Raw genomic sequence first — 15,103 nt, 5'->3', positions numbered from 1 at the left:
CACAACTGAGAGTGAGGCCTGTTCCCTGCTCCCATCCCCACACTGTCCTCCATGGCCCCACACTGTGCAGAGGGCTGGGAGGTCACAGCTGGGCACTGCTCTCCATAGCAAGCAGCATGAGTGGCATGTGCCTGCTGGAGTGGGCACTGGCCACATGCCAGCTCCTGCCTAGCCCAGACTGTTGCCTTCAGCCCTTGTCCTTTCCAAGTTCTATCATCCCCTTTAGCAGTTTTCCAAGGCCCAAGGAAGGGACCTGTGCTGTAAGCTCCAAACACAAGAGGGAGCCTATAGAGTTCTCAGTTGCCTTCGTGAGCCTTTGACCAGGAAGAGAGCTGAGCCCCCTCCTGCAGGTTCTCTCACACCATGGATTCTGTAAAGAGCTTTTCATGGCTACGCTTTCCTTACCCTTAACACAAACATGCCACATGCTCTGTAAACATCCGCAGGCTCTTATCAAGCTGCCTCTCCTGGATTGTGTTCTGTGATCGCCTCCCTCATTCCTGTGACTGCACAGGAATTTCCCTTTGTGTCTGCAGCTGGAGCATTTGCACTGTGGGCTCAGAGCCTGCCTGTTCCTCTGCTGGCAAGAGACCCCACCTTGGAAATCCCTGTTTCCACTGCCCCACACACTCCAAGCCCTCACACTGTGGGCAAACAGCAAGGGACAGATCCTGCACACCTATTGCCATGGGCCTTCTCCTCCTCTGGGAAGGGCTGTCCCAGATCCCGGTTCACATTCTAGCAAGCCCAGAGATCCCGGTCTTCTCCCATCCTAAGTGTTTGCAGAAATCCCATTCAGTTACTTCATGCTGACAATGCAGCATGGACAGTACACTGTCAGTTCAAAGAGTTTATTTAACTGTCATAAAAGGAGAAGCAGACGATGATTTCAAACCTGTTAACCTGGGTCTAGGACTTACAGACAATACACACCAAATCAAATTAACAAAAAACTCTCTAGGGGCAGGGTGAGGGGAGTTAGAGGCAAAGACGTAGCTACGAGAAAGCCACATGTACTTGGTCCCAGTTCTATCCTCAACGTGGTAGATCCAAATCGGAGGGCTGAAGAGGTGGCGCATGCCTGCCCAGCCCCCCCGGTCTTGCAGGGGGCCCCTGGGGCTTCTTTGCCCCAAGAGGTGCAGCTGTGCAGCCAAGGGTGGAGGCCAGCATGCTGCAGGTCTGCGACAGGCACGGGGGGGGCCGAGTGTCAAGGCAGTAACTACTGACAGGCCAGGCACAGATTCTGAAGGCAGAACAGATACATAAGGCATTAACCGCTTCGGAACACTTGTCCATCGCAAGCTCTTTGTTGATCGCATGAGGAGCAGCTGCAGAGACAGACTTGTCCATCCTCAGCCCAAAACAGCCAGGAGGGCAGGTGCTGTCCTGGAATTTCAGTGCTTTGCAGCTACCTGGGCTGCAATGAGAAGTGCGAGGTGATGGCAACGTTGGTGACCCCTGCACCGCCCTGCCCTTCAGCCCCCTCTGTGCCGCAGAGGCACCCAGAGAGCTCGGGGCTCTGCGCAGGCAAGGCTGGGGTCCAGCCAGGCCAGTGCTTGGGACACCAGGAAGGGCAGCCAGGCATCACCCAGGATGTCACACCCTCTCCCCTCTGGAGATGTCCTGTCTCAGGTGAGGAACGGACCAGCAGTGAAGTGGGAAGTTGTGAATCTTTCCTAATAACACATGAGGGGCATGACCAAGCTGAGCCCATGCCAACAGACGGGGAGGGCAGGTGGCGTTTAAAAAGTGTAACAGGGCAGGACCCCCTCCCTAGAGGATACATGTTACACATTTAAGGCATCATGGTTACAGGGAACATCCACAAATGAAGCTGCCCAGGACACCGACGGGGTGGAAAGGGCAGGCAGACAACACTTGAGCCAATAAATGATTTGACAGCTGCCTGGCACCAAAATTCTTCAGCTACTTGGAGGCAGTAGCTACCCTGAGCTGTGCGCAGGAAAGCCAAGCACAGGATCCTAACAGGGGTTCCTCCCCTTTGGCACCTCCTAGATAAAGGAAGGTGGGAAGCAAGAAAGGGCCTGGCAAGGGAGTGGGCACTCCCCTCAGTGCTGGGGCAGCACAGCCCCAGGACGGGCAGCTGGAGACCAGATGCAGACAGCATGGTTTGGTCAATGCACTCAGCAATTCTCTGGGGAAGGGGCACATAAAAAACTGAGCTCTCTGGTCAAATGATAATGGGGGTGACAGGTAAGAGGGTTCCAATGTCAGCACTTTGGTACAGGGGGGGAATTCTACGGTAGCCACTGTCTGATTCACGCTCTCTGGGGTTTGGCCTCAGGAAGGGCTAGTCCTTCCAATCCTTCTTGATAGTCAGGTTCCACTCCCAGGACAGGTGGTCAGTCTTATCATCATCTGTGAACTTGGATTTGATGTTGTAGCTGCCCCGGGCCAGCATGCCCTTTGGGGCCTCTTCCATGGGGGTCAGAAACTCGTACTCCTCTGCTCGGGGGCCATAGCTCCCAACCATGTATTCGGTCTTGTCAACTGAAAGGACAAAAAGAGGTGTGTGGAGGCTGTTCAGGAACCTCCCCTGCATCTGGGGCAAGGCTAAAGCAAACGGAAGGTCTGTTACTGTTACAACAATCTGTAGAGCAGCTCTAACAATAGGAATCTCACCCAGTTCAGAGCTCCCTCCCCCCCAGGAATGGGCCCCTCCTGTGGGGAGTGACCTTGAAGGGCTAGCAATGCTGTCAGCTGTGACCTCCTTCCTGCCAAGATCAGGGGGGAAATGTGCTCGGGGTGGGGGATTGGGATCACATGCTGTGTGGCCAGGACCACAGGCTGCCCCACCACTCTCTGCCTCTGCAGAGCTCCACGGGCGCAGTGGCATTGAGGACTGTCCCCTCCCGTGAGGAGCTGCTGGGCATCCGCTGTCAGAGCAGCAAGATGAGCAGGAAGCCCTCACACACAGCAGCACCAAGTTACAGAGAGGCACTTACTTTTCACGCCTTTCCGGAACGTGTGCTGGATGTACTTCAATCCTGACACAATCTCCCTGTTTACCTACAGAGAGAGGAGCAGGGACTGAGCAGGACTCCATTCACACTGCCCACCCCACCTGCAGGAAGAGCCCATTCCTTCAGCACAACCCCACTTTCAGGGCACAGGGCTCCCCAAGCCAGGACCACAGCAGTCTGATGTTCCATCCATTCTGTTTCCAGATTGGAATCCTTACCCTAAAGGAGATTTTTATCCGGTATTCCACGCCCTCCTTCAGCACAAATGCCTGCTTCTTGTAGCTTTCCAGATCACCTACAGAGATGGGAGAGGGTTGCTCAGAGCTCCTTTGTGCTGTGCTGTGCTCTGGGGTGAATTTCCGTGGCATGAGGTATCTGGGGCAGGAGCTGCAGGAGCAGGGAATGACTCTAGCTGCATGGCCCTCTATGCTGCCAGAGCCAGGCAAGCAATGCCCTGCAAGAGGACACTGCAGCACAACCATGCAATTAATTCCAAACTGTTTCTTTGCAGAGTGTGCCCCAAAGCTGTCATGAATGTCTCTGTGCAGGCTGAAAGACTCTGCCTGGCCCATCTGGCCCCTCACACCTCACAGAATTGCTGCTGGCTCCAGGTACTGAACCCACTGGGGCCCAACCACTGTGCTCTGCCTCCAGCACTTCTGACACAAGAAGGTTCACCCACCTTGCCAGCAGTGCTCCTGCCGACTCTGCCCAGGAGCAGGGCTGGAATTCCCTCCCAACTCACCTGTCAGGTCCAGTTCCAGGGGGCCTGGAGCAGTAGTGCAGACCAAGGTCAGTTTGGTCACCACCACATTTGGAGCGTTGGGATCTAGAGACAAGAGAAAAAGGTGTTAAATACTCATCCCCAAGACTGGCCAACACATATCCTTTTCCTTTCAGGGAACTTCTTGGAAGAGCATGAAAACCAGCAAAAGCAGCCTCTCTAAGGGTCAGGGCTTCAATTGCACAGCCCACAGTCCTCCACAAAGGCAGAGTGCCAGCCCCACCCTTCAGTCCCTGAGCCCTACGCTGCAGGCCAGCCATGGGCATGGGGGAGCAGAGACACAGCTTTGTGCTCTGGGCTGTGCTCCTGCCCAACACAGAGCTGGGAGAACAGCTCCCAGGTGGGAGCAGAGGCAAGGCCAGAAGGGAGGGACCAACACATCCCAGGGCTCACCTGCACTCACGGTGACAGCGCCCAGCAGTGCCTCTTTGTACTTGCGCAGGCTCTCATCATCCTTGTCCAGCTCCTGGATCTCCTGGATGCTCTTCTGGGCAGGTGGCTTATAGTTGACAGAGTGTTCATCCTCCTCATTCTCGGCTGCAATCTGGGCCAGCTGCTCTGCCGTTGGCTCCTGCTCCGCCATCCTCACACACGTGACCCGCACTGAAGTAGAGAGGAGAGGTGTCACTGCTCTGACCAACCACACCAGCAGCAGGGTTCCCCGGAACTGCTCCCACTCTCACGGGGGCCCTTCATGCTACCTAACCCCTGGGAGACAAACCCTGCCAAGGGCCTCCTGCAGAGCCCTCCAGAGGCCAGGTCTCATCTTCAGCCTGCAGAGGCCCAGGCAAGAGTGAAAAAAAAATTCAACCTCAGTGCTTTGCTTCTAATGTAAAGACCCAAAGCCATAGGGAAGACACAAGATCAACCAGGTGAGGCTTTCAACTGGAATAAAGCAGAGCCCAGAATAAACCCAGTTCTGCTCTCCACAACAGGATTCCAGCTAAGAATAGGCCTCTGTCTCACCACTGGCATGAATGCCAGGAGCCTCTGCTGGGATCTGGTGCTCATGTTTTGTAACTCAGTCAGGTCAGTGCTCTGTGTCAGGTGCCTTGGCAGAGTGGGATGAGACACCTGGCTCAGCCCTTTGCAAGGATCTGTGGCACACACAACCAGCGGAACAGGCAAGATGTGGAGACTGGCTCAGCTGCTCAGGACTCTGCCCAGGAAATGCCCAGCTGCACCAAGGGCTGGGCAAAGGTGATGCCAACACTCCATTAAAATCCTTGGTAAAAGCCAATGACACATTGAGAAATTCTCGGTGTTCCACAGGACACATTGTCTGAAGGGTTATCCTATGGCAAATATCAACTTGGACTCTAAAGACTCAGAATACTTCGGCACAGCTTTAGAAAGGCACTGGGACTATACCACAAGCATCTGTGCCAGGAACTTTTCTGCTGTATCTGCACAGCAAACTGCTGGCCCTTCCACACGGCATCCTCCAACATCTTCACACTGAATGATGTGGAAATTTTTCTTCAAAAGGACATTCAGTCTCATGTTACAGATGAACAACTGATGAGATTTCATGCCAGTGTCTCCATATCAAACCCAGCTTCTCCCAAACAGCTGCCAGGCTTGAGGACTCCCAGAAGCGCTGAGCAAACAAACACTCACACAACCTGCACTGCTCCATCTCCTTGCTGCATCCTGCCCAATCCCCTCCTCACATCCTTTGGCTCGCCTCTAGGCTAGATTATACCTCCCACGGCCCGCAGTTCGTTCTAACTCTCACACCTTGCTCTGAGGATATCTGCAGCTTCCAGGAGTGGAAGTGACAAAATTTCAGCTTTATAGAACCGAAGTCTCAAACTTGTGGTGACTCCCAAATTCTGTGACTGGGCCTTCTGTGAGAACACACTAATCACACACGTGGCAGAGGATCCACTAGCATCCACACACCTATCTCCAACAGTGGTGGGTACACTTTTGTGCACGAGCATCCACAGGCACCCTCAACCTTCCAATTTTCAGACCAAGCAGAGACAGAATCTCTCACAAACAGCCGTATCAGTGACAGCAGGAGCCATGAGGCAGCCTCTGCTCCAGCACCTTTAACTCTTGGGGACAGTGTTCTGTGAACAAGAGCTCCAGTCCCAGCATAGCTCCCATGGCTGGGAGACTGCTGCACTGACTGGAAACAGCCTTGGCATTCACAGCCCTGACTGCCAGCAGCTGCTCATGTCCAAGATCCAGAATCCTCTCCTAAGCAGTTTGGAAATGCACTAGTTTGGTGTCAGCATAGAGCTTCTGCTTCAGTGTAACACACATGGTGACAGTTTCCTCCCACGCATCACTAGCCCCATCTCTCCACCAGACCCATGAGGAACCCCTCAAACTGGTATTTAGCACACAGGGCAAAAAGAAGAAAGTCCAAACCAACCAAAAACCCAAATCCCCAGCTCTTTGGTCATGTTCCTGTGTTCCACCCTGACTTCCATGATCCAGAGCTGAAGAATCATGCATACCGCCACATAGATTAATCACAACCCACCCCAACCCCAATTTCTAAGGTGACAGGAGCCCACCAGGACTGAAAACACCCCTGGAGACCAGAACCAGCGTGATTCCAGTCAGTACTGCAGGCTTGGCTCTGGGGAAACAGCCCTCACCTTTCCTATCAGCTTACCCGCAGATCCTGGGGATCCCACTGCTCCGTGGAACAGCACAGCCCCCCAGGAACTGCCACGGCTGCAGGAAGGGACCCCAGCCTGTGCTGGAAACAGAGTACAGGAGGGCTCCTGGATCTTCCGAAACAGACCATGGCTCCCTGCAGATCCTCAGGATCACAGCAGCCTGTAGAAGGCAGCAGGAGGCTGAATCCCCATCTGGGAATTCGCACTCTGCCTTCACTCCTCCCTCAAACCAGCAGTTTCTTCCGGATTCTCTGCATGTTTTGTGCAGGACAGAGCAGCTGCAGCAGCTAACGCGAGAGCCCCACCTCCTGCCAGGCAGAATCACCAGCGGGAATATCCCTGCTCGTGTCCAAACGGATAGTGGGAACCATTGACTTCATACCCCAGAATCTCAATCCCATGGCAGCAGCAAACCCAGCATTAGTCAGAGTATCTTGAGATGAGCTAATCAGCTTCCGACATCCATCAGGCCTCAGCGGCAGCCGTGGACACAGCAGTGCCAGCTCCAGCAGTCCCCACCCTTCCTTCTTCCCGCGCACAGGGAAAGCCTGCACAGCCACCCGGAGAACTTGGCTGGAATGTGACCCAGCAATAAGTGTTTCTACAGGGCCCTGTCCCACTCTGCTCTGCCAGGATGAGGAGCCAGAACAGCCCGACCCGGCCTGGTCATGTTCCGTGTTCCACACGGACAGCTCAGATGTTCCCAGGGCAGCACAGGGGACGGGGGGGGACACCGGTAGCACAGAAGGGACAGGAGCCTAGCTGACACTTCCTGAGGCTGTGTGCTGGCAGGGCACATCCAGGTACCACCGCTGCACCAGTCACTTTGTAAGAGCATCTGAGGGAATTCTCACCCCACCTGATCCCCTCGGCTGTCTCACAGCCCCAGGAAGGACACGGGGAACAGGAGGACACACTACTGCCCAGTGAGGACTCAGCTGTCTGGGGATGGAAGATTTTTTTTGTTTGTTTTTGTTCAGAAATATCCCTGACCTGTTGTTCACCTACACGGGGGAACTGTGCAGAGCCAGGCACAACTCTAGAAGCATAAAGGCTGCTAGCAGTGCTGCACCAGGGATGAAAACCAGCACTGTGGGCACCTGGAGCCAGGCCTGTGACCCATCCGTGTGTGTCAGCATCAGAACCCACAGCAGTGAAACAGTCCCCACTCTGCAGTCATGGAATAACATCTTCCACACTGGAAAAATGCTCGGACAAGCGGAGCAAGAAGCGCGGCCGGGGGCTTTTCTCACCACAGACAAACGACGGTAACGGGTCTCGGGAATTCGCCGCTGCTCCCGGTGGAGTCATGCTGGCGGGGGAGCGCAGGAGCCGCGGCTCCTGTGCAAACCCCCGGCCGGGGCCCGAAGCGCACCCGGCCCGCGGGGTGGAAGGGCCCTGCCTTGACACGGAGCAGCCCGACTCCGGTGCGGTGTCCCCCAGTTCCTCATTCCGCAGCCAGCGGCCATTTATGGACAACCCGCACGCGCCAGAGGCACCGCCGACCCCGGGACGTGTCGGGCCCGGCGCTCCCCTCCAGCGCCCCTCAACCCGAGCACCGGGCCGAGCCCACCGGGAGGTGCCCCAGCCCCCCGGGGGAACGGGGGCCGCCCGCGCTCCGCGCTCCGCCCTCGCCCCACGCGCTCCGCTCCGGGACGGCCCCACCGGGGGCAGCGGCTCCCCCGGCCTTCGGAAGGTCGCGCAAGGGCACCCGGGACCCCGCGCCCGCCCCTGGGCCGCGCCCGGCCCTTCCCGCGGCCCGGAGCCAGCGCGACGCGCCCGGCCCAGCCCTTCCCGCCGCGCGGTACCGCGGTACCCCGCTCCCGCCGCTCCCGCCGCCCCCGCCGCTCCCGCCGCCCCCGCCGCGCCCGCCGTACCGGTCTCGCTCGCTCGCGCTGCGCTGCCAACGCCGCGGATCCGCCCAGGCCCCGCGCGCCCCCGCACTTCCGGGACACGCCCGGCACTTCCCGTTACTCGCGGCCGCGCCGCCGCCGCGCTTCCGGCCGCGGACCGCGCGCGGATTGGCCGGGGGGGCGCGCACGGGCGGGGCGGAACGGAGCGGATGGGCGGGACCGAGGCGGAGCGGGGCAGGACCGGCAGGGCGGGGCACAGAGGGACCGCGACCGGGAGAACGGTCCAAGAACGGAGTAGCGGGGCAGGACGGGACCGGGACCGGGACCGGCAGGGAGGGACAAGTACACGGCAGAGTGGCAGAGAGCATCACGGTATGTGTGGGGGTGGGACGGGGCGCGGGGCACAGCACGGCAAGGCACCAGCCACAGCTCTAGACATGGTTCTATTTTATTACGGCAAAGGTGAAAAAGCCACCTTGGCCCAACAGGCAACCAGAAAAATTTATCCCAAAAATAACTCGGTACAAAACAGGTCTGCTGAGAATTAAAAAAAACCTTTACAGGAGTTAAAACCTATCCCAGAACGTAAAAGTAAAACAAATCCCATCCTCGGTAGTAGTAGCCACAGCCGCAGCCCCTGCCGGGAGTGTGGAGCAAGACTGGAGTCCTTCCATGCGTCCACTGCTGCCGCTTTAGCTGGTGTCCATCTGGAAGAGAGGGGAGGAACTGTCACCATGTGCCTCAGAGCAGCCCTGGCACCTTGTAGCACCCCCCTGCACCCAAACCCACCCCCTTCATTGCAGGCAGCCTGGCCCTGATGAGCCCCCAAGCACCGGGGGACAGGGACAGGCAGGTCCAAGCCACAGCACACCGTGCTGAGCAGGACAGCAGACCACACCCCTACACTGCCCCAAGGCTTCTTCTAGAATCCTGCTCATCCCATTTCTTCCACACTCTTGCCCTGACCTATCCCAGTCCTGAACCACCAACTCCGCTGTCATGGTGTCCTTGTGGCCTCAGTTTTGTTGGGATCCCGACCCAGGTACAGCACAGGCCGAGCATGTTCCACGTACAGCTGCAACCTGCCCATGGCTCCTCAGGATGGGGCTCATTTCTGCCACCAACATTACACCCCTTCCCCAGCAGCACACCACACAGTTCTTCCACGAGACTTCCCTTTCTGTTTTCTCATTCCTGCAACCTATCAGCTCTGTGAGTTTTGTTCTACAGCTGCTGCTCGCAGTGGCTGTTCCAGCTACAGAGCCTGGCAAGAGTGGAAGCTGCTCCTCAGCCATAAGGAACAGGTGACAAAGTGCTCTGGAAAGCGAAGCTGGGGCCCAAGCCAGGGCGCAGCTCAGCTTCAGAGAGAGACTGCTTCAGTCCAAGGACCTGGAAAATGCTTTCCCTCTTGTGCCAGCTCCAGACCGCCAGTGCTTTCCAGGATGAGATGCTGTGGGGAGCCCATGACCATGCCCAAGCAGCACTTACCCTGGCATTGTAAGCATCCAGCTGTGCATCTAGTTCTTCTGCAGAGAGCTGCTGTTTGGAAGTTCTTCCAGCTCCTCTGCCTCTCCCTCTGTTCCCACCACGAGTCCCTCGCCTGTTGCCTCCACCTCCAAATCCCCCTGAGACCCCGCGGTTTCTGGTCATGCCACCTCTGTTTACACTGCAAGTTTTAAAAGCAACTGTTTTAGTACCTTCAGTGAACCCAACCAGGACCCACGTTCCCCACCAGGGAGGGGTCCTGCACCTTCCCACCCCACTGCTCAGGTGGGGGTTCCCCCACCTCTGTGCTGGTCTCCGCTGCGTGTCGATCTGTGACGTCACCAGCTGGATGTTCATGGGGCGCCCTGAGGGAAGGGAGAGCAGCCTGAGTCCACGGGACCCCCAGCAGGAGGCAGCGACACGGGCGTGCAAGAGGGACATGGCGTGGGGAGGGACATGGATGTGCAGGGCGCTCCACTCCAGCTACGGAAACAGGCTGTGGAGATGGGCCACGCAGACTCACCATCCAAGGGGACCCCGTTGTACTGCTTCATTGCCTTCAGCGCATCCGCCTTTCTCTCGAAATGCACGTCTGCCGTTCCTAGACTGCGACCAGATCTGTCATAGTGCACAGCTGCCTTCTTCAAGGTCCCAAACTCCGCAAAGAGCTCCTGAGAATGAGAGGGAAAGGAGCATGCCCATCCATCGATGCTGCAAACACTGCAGCGCCCCACTCAGACACACTTGGCAGCATCAGTGCTTGTCCAACCACCACGGACAACCTGGAAAAAGACCCAATGGCAGAGGGGAGCACAACCCATCAGGAAGACTTCAGGGAGTTGTCACAAGAGGCCAAACCAAGCAGGACTCTTCATTCATGTCCTGCAGGAGGCACATTTACAGCCAGCAAAGCAGATTCAAGGGATGCTGAGCTGGTTTTTTTTCCCAGAACTGGGGGTCTTTGTTGAAGATGAGTCAAAGCGACAACTATTGGAAATACTCCAGACCCTAGACACCTTTCCCACAGAAGATAACGACCATGTGAGTGCAAGGATCCACAAGATGATGACACTTTTACTGTGCTGGACTTGTGCCCATTACGAACATAGTGAGCAAAACTGGAGACCAACCAAGTCCTCTGCTGAGGTCAGTCCTTTGATGCCACAAAGGCTGGAAATAAAGAGGCAGCAACAGAGCCACCAGTTTTGTTTCTCAGGCACTACATTTGGGAAGCCAACAAGGCTACTGCACTGTCTGTGTGAACCTGCTCCTGAGTCACAACAGGGCTCTCAGCAGGGCTGTTGGAGGAGAACTGCAAAGAGCCCCTGGCAGATGCTTTCTGGACAGAATGTGGCCTGCAAGGCTGTGCCAGCTCTGCCCAGAGCCTGGGGTCAGCTGCTCCTGCCTCAGAGGACACAAAGAGCACCGCTGCATAGCTCCTTCGTGCCCAGAGCGCCTTTGGCCTCTCACAAAGAGGCATTTGCCCAGGAACAAAACCAACCCACATCTGAGGCAACACTAAATTATGGGGCTGGGGGCCAAAGCCATTGAGTCAGCCCTGCTGCGTAACAAACCCCAGTGGGAGCTTGTGCAGCAGCAGGAAGGTGAGTGCTGACCACACAAGGCACAGGGGCCGAGTTTTACAGCAGCCTCACTGCAACAAACAGGAACTTATTTAAACCCAGTCTGAACTTACATGAGGAAAAGAGGTGATGTGCAGCACAGTACCCAGTGAGTAGGTGACCTGACAGATCTCCTTTCCAATTCCCCAGGCGCAGCCAGATTGGTGCGTGGAGAGGCTGGGATGAACGAACCAGTGAGGAAAGTCTGACAGCAGTGGTTTGGTTTTCTCCGGTGAGGACATGAGAGCCAGCAGCCAGGGTGATGGCAACACTGTGTGCTGCAGGAACCCCCGCCAGGGACACAGGTGGCACTGAATTTCTGCACAGCTCACAGCCCACGCGTGGCCCTATGACACCCCTCAGCCTCCAGCCCCGAGGCAGACTGCAGGCACTGAGGGGTCAGCCCAAACAGGGCAGGGCCATCACAGGTGGAGGACAGGACACCGAGGCAGCAGTACAGGGGAGCTGTTCCCATGACAAATAACTACCTGGTTACACTCATGGGTGCATCCTTGGGAACCCCCTGACACCCAACAGAATGTGATTTGACAAAGCACCAAAGCCCACGGCACCGTTAGGGATAGCTACAGCTGTGCAGAGCAGGAGCTCAGAGTTCACAGTGAATTCTCCAATCACAATCACAACGTGATCCAGCAGAATCACAGCATCGATACCTGTCCCCCATGCACCACAGGAGTCACTTACAAAGCACGTATAAACCGAATTTTCCAGCCCCCTCGAGACCACCACGATCGCGGCAAAGCAGGCACAAGTAGTACAAACCCCATCACTAGGGATTCGGCCGGGAATGCTCGGCCCCGAGCGCAAGCCGGAGTAGGGCCGGCGGAGTTCCCGCGGGGACCCGACCTGGCCGCAGTGCCCCGAGCCCCACCTGGATGTCCGCATCCGAAACGCCGAAGTCCAGATTGGAGACGAGCAGCTTCCCGCCGGTCTCCACGCCGGCCCCGGCCCCGAAGCCGCTGTCGAAGAGGTCGTGCTGCCACTTCTCGGGGAGTTGCTTCGGCTGCAATGAGAGCGGGACCTCGCTGACCGGCGCCAGGGCCTTGCAGCCCGCGGCCGCGCCGGGAGTGGACAAAGGGCCGCCCGCGCCCCCGCCCCGCGCGGACCCTCCACCCCAGCCCGCCGCGCCGCCGCGGCCCAAGCTCCGCCTGCCCCGTCCGTACCCGGCTGTAGGGCGCGGGCCGGTTCCTGCCGCCGCCCCGGGCCATCACCGGCCGGTTCCGCACGGGGCCGCCGCCCGCGCGCCCGCCGCCCACGCCGCCCCGGCCGGGCCCGCCACCGCGTGCGGTGCCGCCCCGGCCCCGGCCGCCCCGGCCGCCCCGGCTGGCCCCACGCTGGCTCCGGTTCAGCTTAATGATGTCGTCCAGGGACATGTCCATCTTGTCGGCCATGATGGCGGCACCGCTCCCACCCGCACTTCCGGCCGCGCTGCGCCCGCGCCGGAAGCGGAACAGGCGGGGCCGAGGCGCGGCGGGCGCGCGGAGCCCCGCGGGGCGGGCGGCGCTTCCGGCGGGAGCGGCACCGGGAGCGGCACCGGGAGCGGCACCGGGAGCGGCACCGGGAGCGGCACCGGGAGCGGCACCGGGAGCGGCACCGGGAGCGGGACATGCGGGTGCGCGTACGGAGCTGGCACGGAGTGGCGTCCTGGCTGTGGGTGGCGAACGACGAGAACTGCGGCATCTGCCGGATGGCCTTCAACGGCTGCTGCCCTGACTGTGAGTGCGGGACCGGCACCGACACCGGGCACTGCGCCCTGGGCGGGGCTGACGGTGTGTCCGTGCCGCAGGTAAGGTTCCCGGCGACGACTGCCCGTTGGTGTGGGGGCAGTGTTCGCACTGCTTCCACATGCACTGCATCCTCAAGTGGCTGAACTCGCAGCAGGTGCAGCAGCACTGCCCCATGTGCCGCCAGGAGTGGAAGTTCCGGGAGTGACGGCGGCACCGGGCACGGGCCGTGGCCCGCTCAATAAACGTGCGGACGCCAGCCGCGTGTCCGTGTCTGTGTCCGGTGTCCCGCGCCCGGGGTCGGAGCGGGGCCGGGCGGTGTCTCCGCGGGCTGGGCGAGCCGGGGCCCGGTGCTGCGGGCGGCTCGGCCCCGCACCGCTCGGTGGGTGGAACCTCGGGGCCGCTCTCCGACCCGCGCCGCTCCCACTCCGCCGCCGCCGAGCCCCGTCTGGCTGTGCTGCTGCCCAGCTCGGCCCGGCCGCCCTCGGGGATCCGCGCTGCGGTGAGGACCGGGCTGCCCCCCGGCGCTCTGCGGGCAGCAGCGGGAGCGGGGTCCCCACCCCGGCAGGCGCGGGACAAGCTGGGGGCTCCCCATCTCCGGTAGCCGGCGCGGACTCCCCCGGTGTCTCCCGCAGTGCCGTGCAGATGTGGCCGGGAGCTGCCCGGAGCCCGTGGCGCTCCCCCGTGTCCCCCGCGGAGTGTGTGGCTACCTGAGCCGGTGCTGGTGGCTCTGGGGTGACAATAAACATGCTTGGGATGGCTCTGTCTTGTCCGTCCTTGGGTAGGGAGGGGGGATGGGGAAGCCCACCCAGATCTAGGGAGCTCTGGGCTGCTGAGGCCTCCTGCGGTGCTGAGGCTGCTCAGACACCCAGCAGAGCAAGTCCCTTCGGCTCAAGGATGGCCCAGCGCCTGTGGGAGCTGCAGGGGCCAAGGGGCTGTGCTGGATAGCACATGGCTGTAGGCACAGGGTTCTTGTTCCTGTCTCCCCCAAGACAGAAAGGCCCTGCTCCCCTTTGTGCTGCAGGAGATCTGGCATGGCCTCTGCCCGGTCCTGGGGCAGCTCTGGCAGCAGGATACAGACTTGGTGATCACAGTGGGGTGGTAGCAGTCCCCCAACACCAGCTGTTCCCTGGCAAGGCCACCCCTGGACAGGTACCTGGGGCTGCCACCTCCTCCACAGAGGTGAGTCCAGGAACACAGCACCCAGTCTGGCTGAAATCCCCATCCCGGTGGGGATGCCCAGGGTTCTGCCTGGCCCCAGTGGCTACTGCACTCGGGAAAGAAGCCAAGGAGTCCCCCCTGCTCCACCAGCACCCCTGGCTGCAGCTCTGACACACCATGGACCTGCCCAGGTGGAGGCTGCTGCTGTCTGTGACTGCCCAGGAACCTCAGTGGCACTGAGGCCACCAACTGCTGCAGGGGACAGTGCTGCTGCCCCTTCTTTAATGACACCCAGTCACATATCACAGCTCACCACAGGGGCCCAAAGGCACTTGGGAGAAGGGAAGAGCATATGCCAAAGTTTTCAGAATAAACTCAGCAGCAGCTCCCAAGGCCCTGAGGAACAGCACCTCCACCGAAGCAGTGGAGTTGACACACACCCAGCAAGAGCAGCAATAAAATGCTTCTGTTATTTTTTAATAACAGCAGTACCTGTCCATGTCCTGGAGGCGACTCAGCAGCGCGCTCGGTGCAGGATGAGTGCAAAACCAAGGCTGAGCTGTTTGTCCTTAAGGACAAGCTCTGCAGTGCCCATGGGAGGGGACCACACACTGCAGGGCAGAATTGGTGCTTGCAGAGCCCAGGAAGGGGCCAGCAGGGCTGAGGCACGGCTGCTTTGGGGCCGAGAAGCCATTGTGCCAGCCCCAGGCATCAGAGCCACAGGGATGCAGTGGGAGTGTGGCACCCTCTCAGGCCCAGGGCAGTGGGGCTGTAGCACAAGTTCCGTCCTCTTTGCTGCCTGGTCTCGAGCCTCAAAAAGACCAATGCAC

The 15,103-nt window shown here is 59.1% G+C and overlaps 3 protein-coding genes across 4 annotated transcripts; 1 reads left to right on the top strand and 2 right to left on the bottom strand.

The window, feature by feature from the left end:
* Nucleotides 1-835: 835 nt before the first annotated feature.
* On the bottom strand, nt 836-8,439 carry ARHGDIA (Rho GDP dissociation inhibitor alpha). The gene is made up of 6 exons (XM_058852244.1): nt 8,285-8,439; nt 4,162-4,371; nt 3,730-3,813; nt 3,203-3,279; nt 2,967-3,030; nt 836-2,511 (listed from the first exon to the last, which is right to left on the bottom strand). Exons 2-6 carry the CDS (start codon nt 4,349-4,351, stop codon nt 2,312-2,314), a joined length of 615 nt encoding a protein of 204 aa, XP_058708227.1. The 5' UTR covers nt 4,352-4,371; nt 8,285-8,439; the 3' UTR covers nt 836-2,311.
* A 251-nt stretch (nt 8,440-8,690) lies between these two features.
* On the bottom strand, nt 8,691-12,879 carry ALYREF (Aly/REF export factor). The gene is made up of 6 exons (XM_058852241.1): nt 12,552-12,879; nt 12,260-12,391; nt 10,269-10,416; nt 10,047-10,110; nt 9,749-9,926; nt 8,691-8,967 (listed from the first exon to the last, which is right to left on the bottom strand). The coding sequence occupies exons 1-6, from the start codon at nt 12,777-12,779 to the stop codon at nt 8,953-8,955; spliced, it is 765 nt and encodes a 254-aa protein (XP_058708224.1). The 5' UTR covers nt 12,780-12,879; the 3' UTR covers nt 8,691-8,952.
* A 91-nt stretch (nt 12,880-12,970) lies between these two features.
* On the top strand, nt 12,971-13,873 carry ANAPC11 (anaphase promoting complex subunit 11). Of its 2 annotated transcripts, none has more exons than XM_058852242.1 (3): nt 12,971-13,103; nt 13,175-13,614; nt 13,655-13,873. In XM_058852242.1, exons 1-2 carry the CDS (start codon nt 12,995-12,997, stop codon nt 13,318-13,320), a joined length of 255 nt encoding a protein of 84 aa, XP_058708225.1. In that variant the 5' UTR covers nt 12,971-12,994; the 3' UTR covers nt 13,321-13,614; nt 13,655-13,873. The 2 variants fall into 2 exon arrangements, with proteins under 2 accessions (XP_058708225.1, XP_058708226.1); XM_058852243.1 differs by having other exon boundaries at nt 12,995-13,174; nt 13,267-13,614.
* The last annotated feature ends 1,230 nt before the right edge of the window (nt 13,874-15,103 follow it).

The sequence above is a fragment of the Poecile atricapillus genome, chromosome 17 (genome assembly GCF_030490865.1).
Source record: "Poecile atricapillus isolate bPoeAtr1 chromosome 17, bPoeAtr1.hap1, whole genome shotgun sequence".
Taxonomy (NCBI): Eukaryota; Metazoa; Chordata; class Aves; order Passeriformes; family Paridae; genus Poecile; species Poecile atricapillus.
Note: the sequence above shows the minus strand (reverse complement) of the source record. Positions and strands in the feature narration are given on the sequence as shown.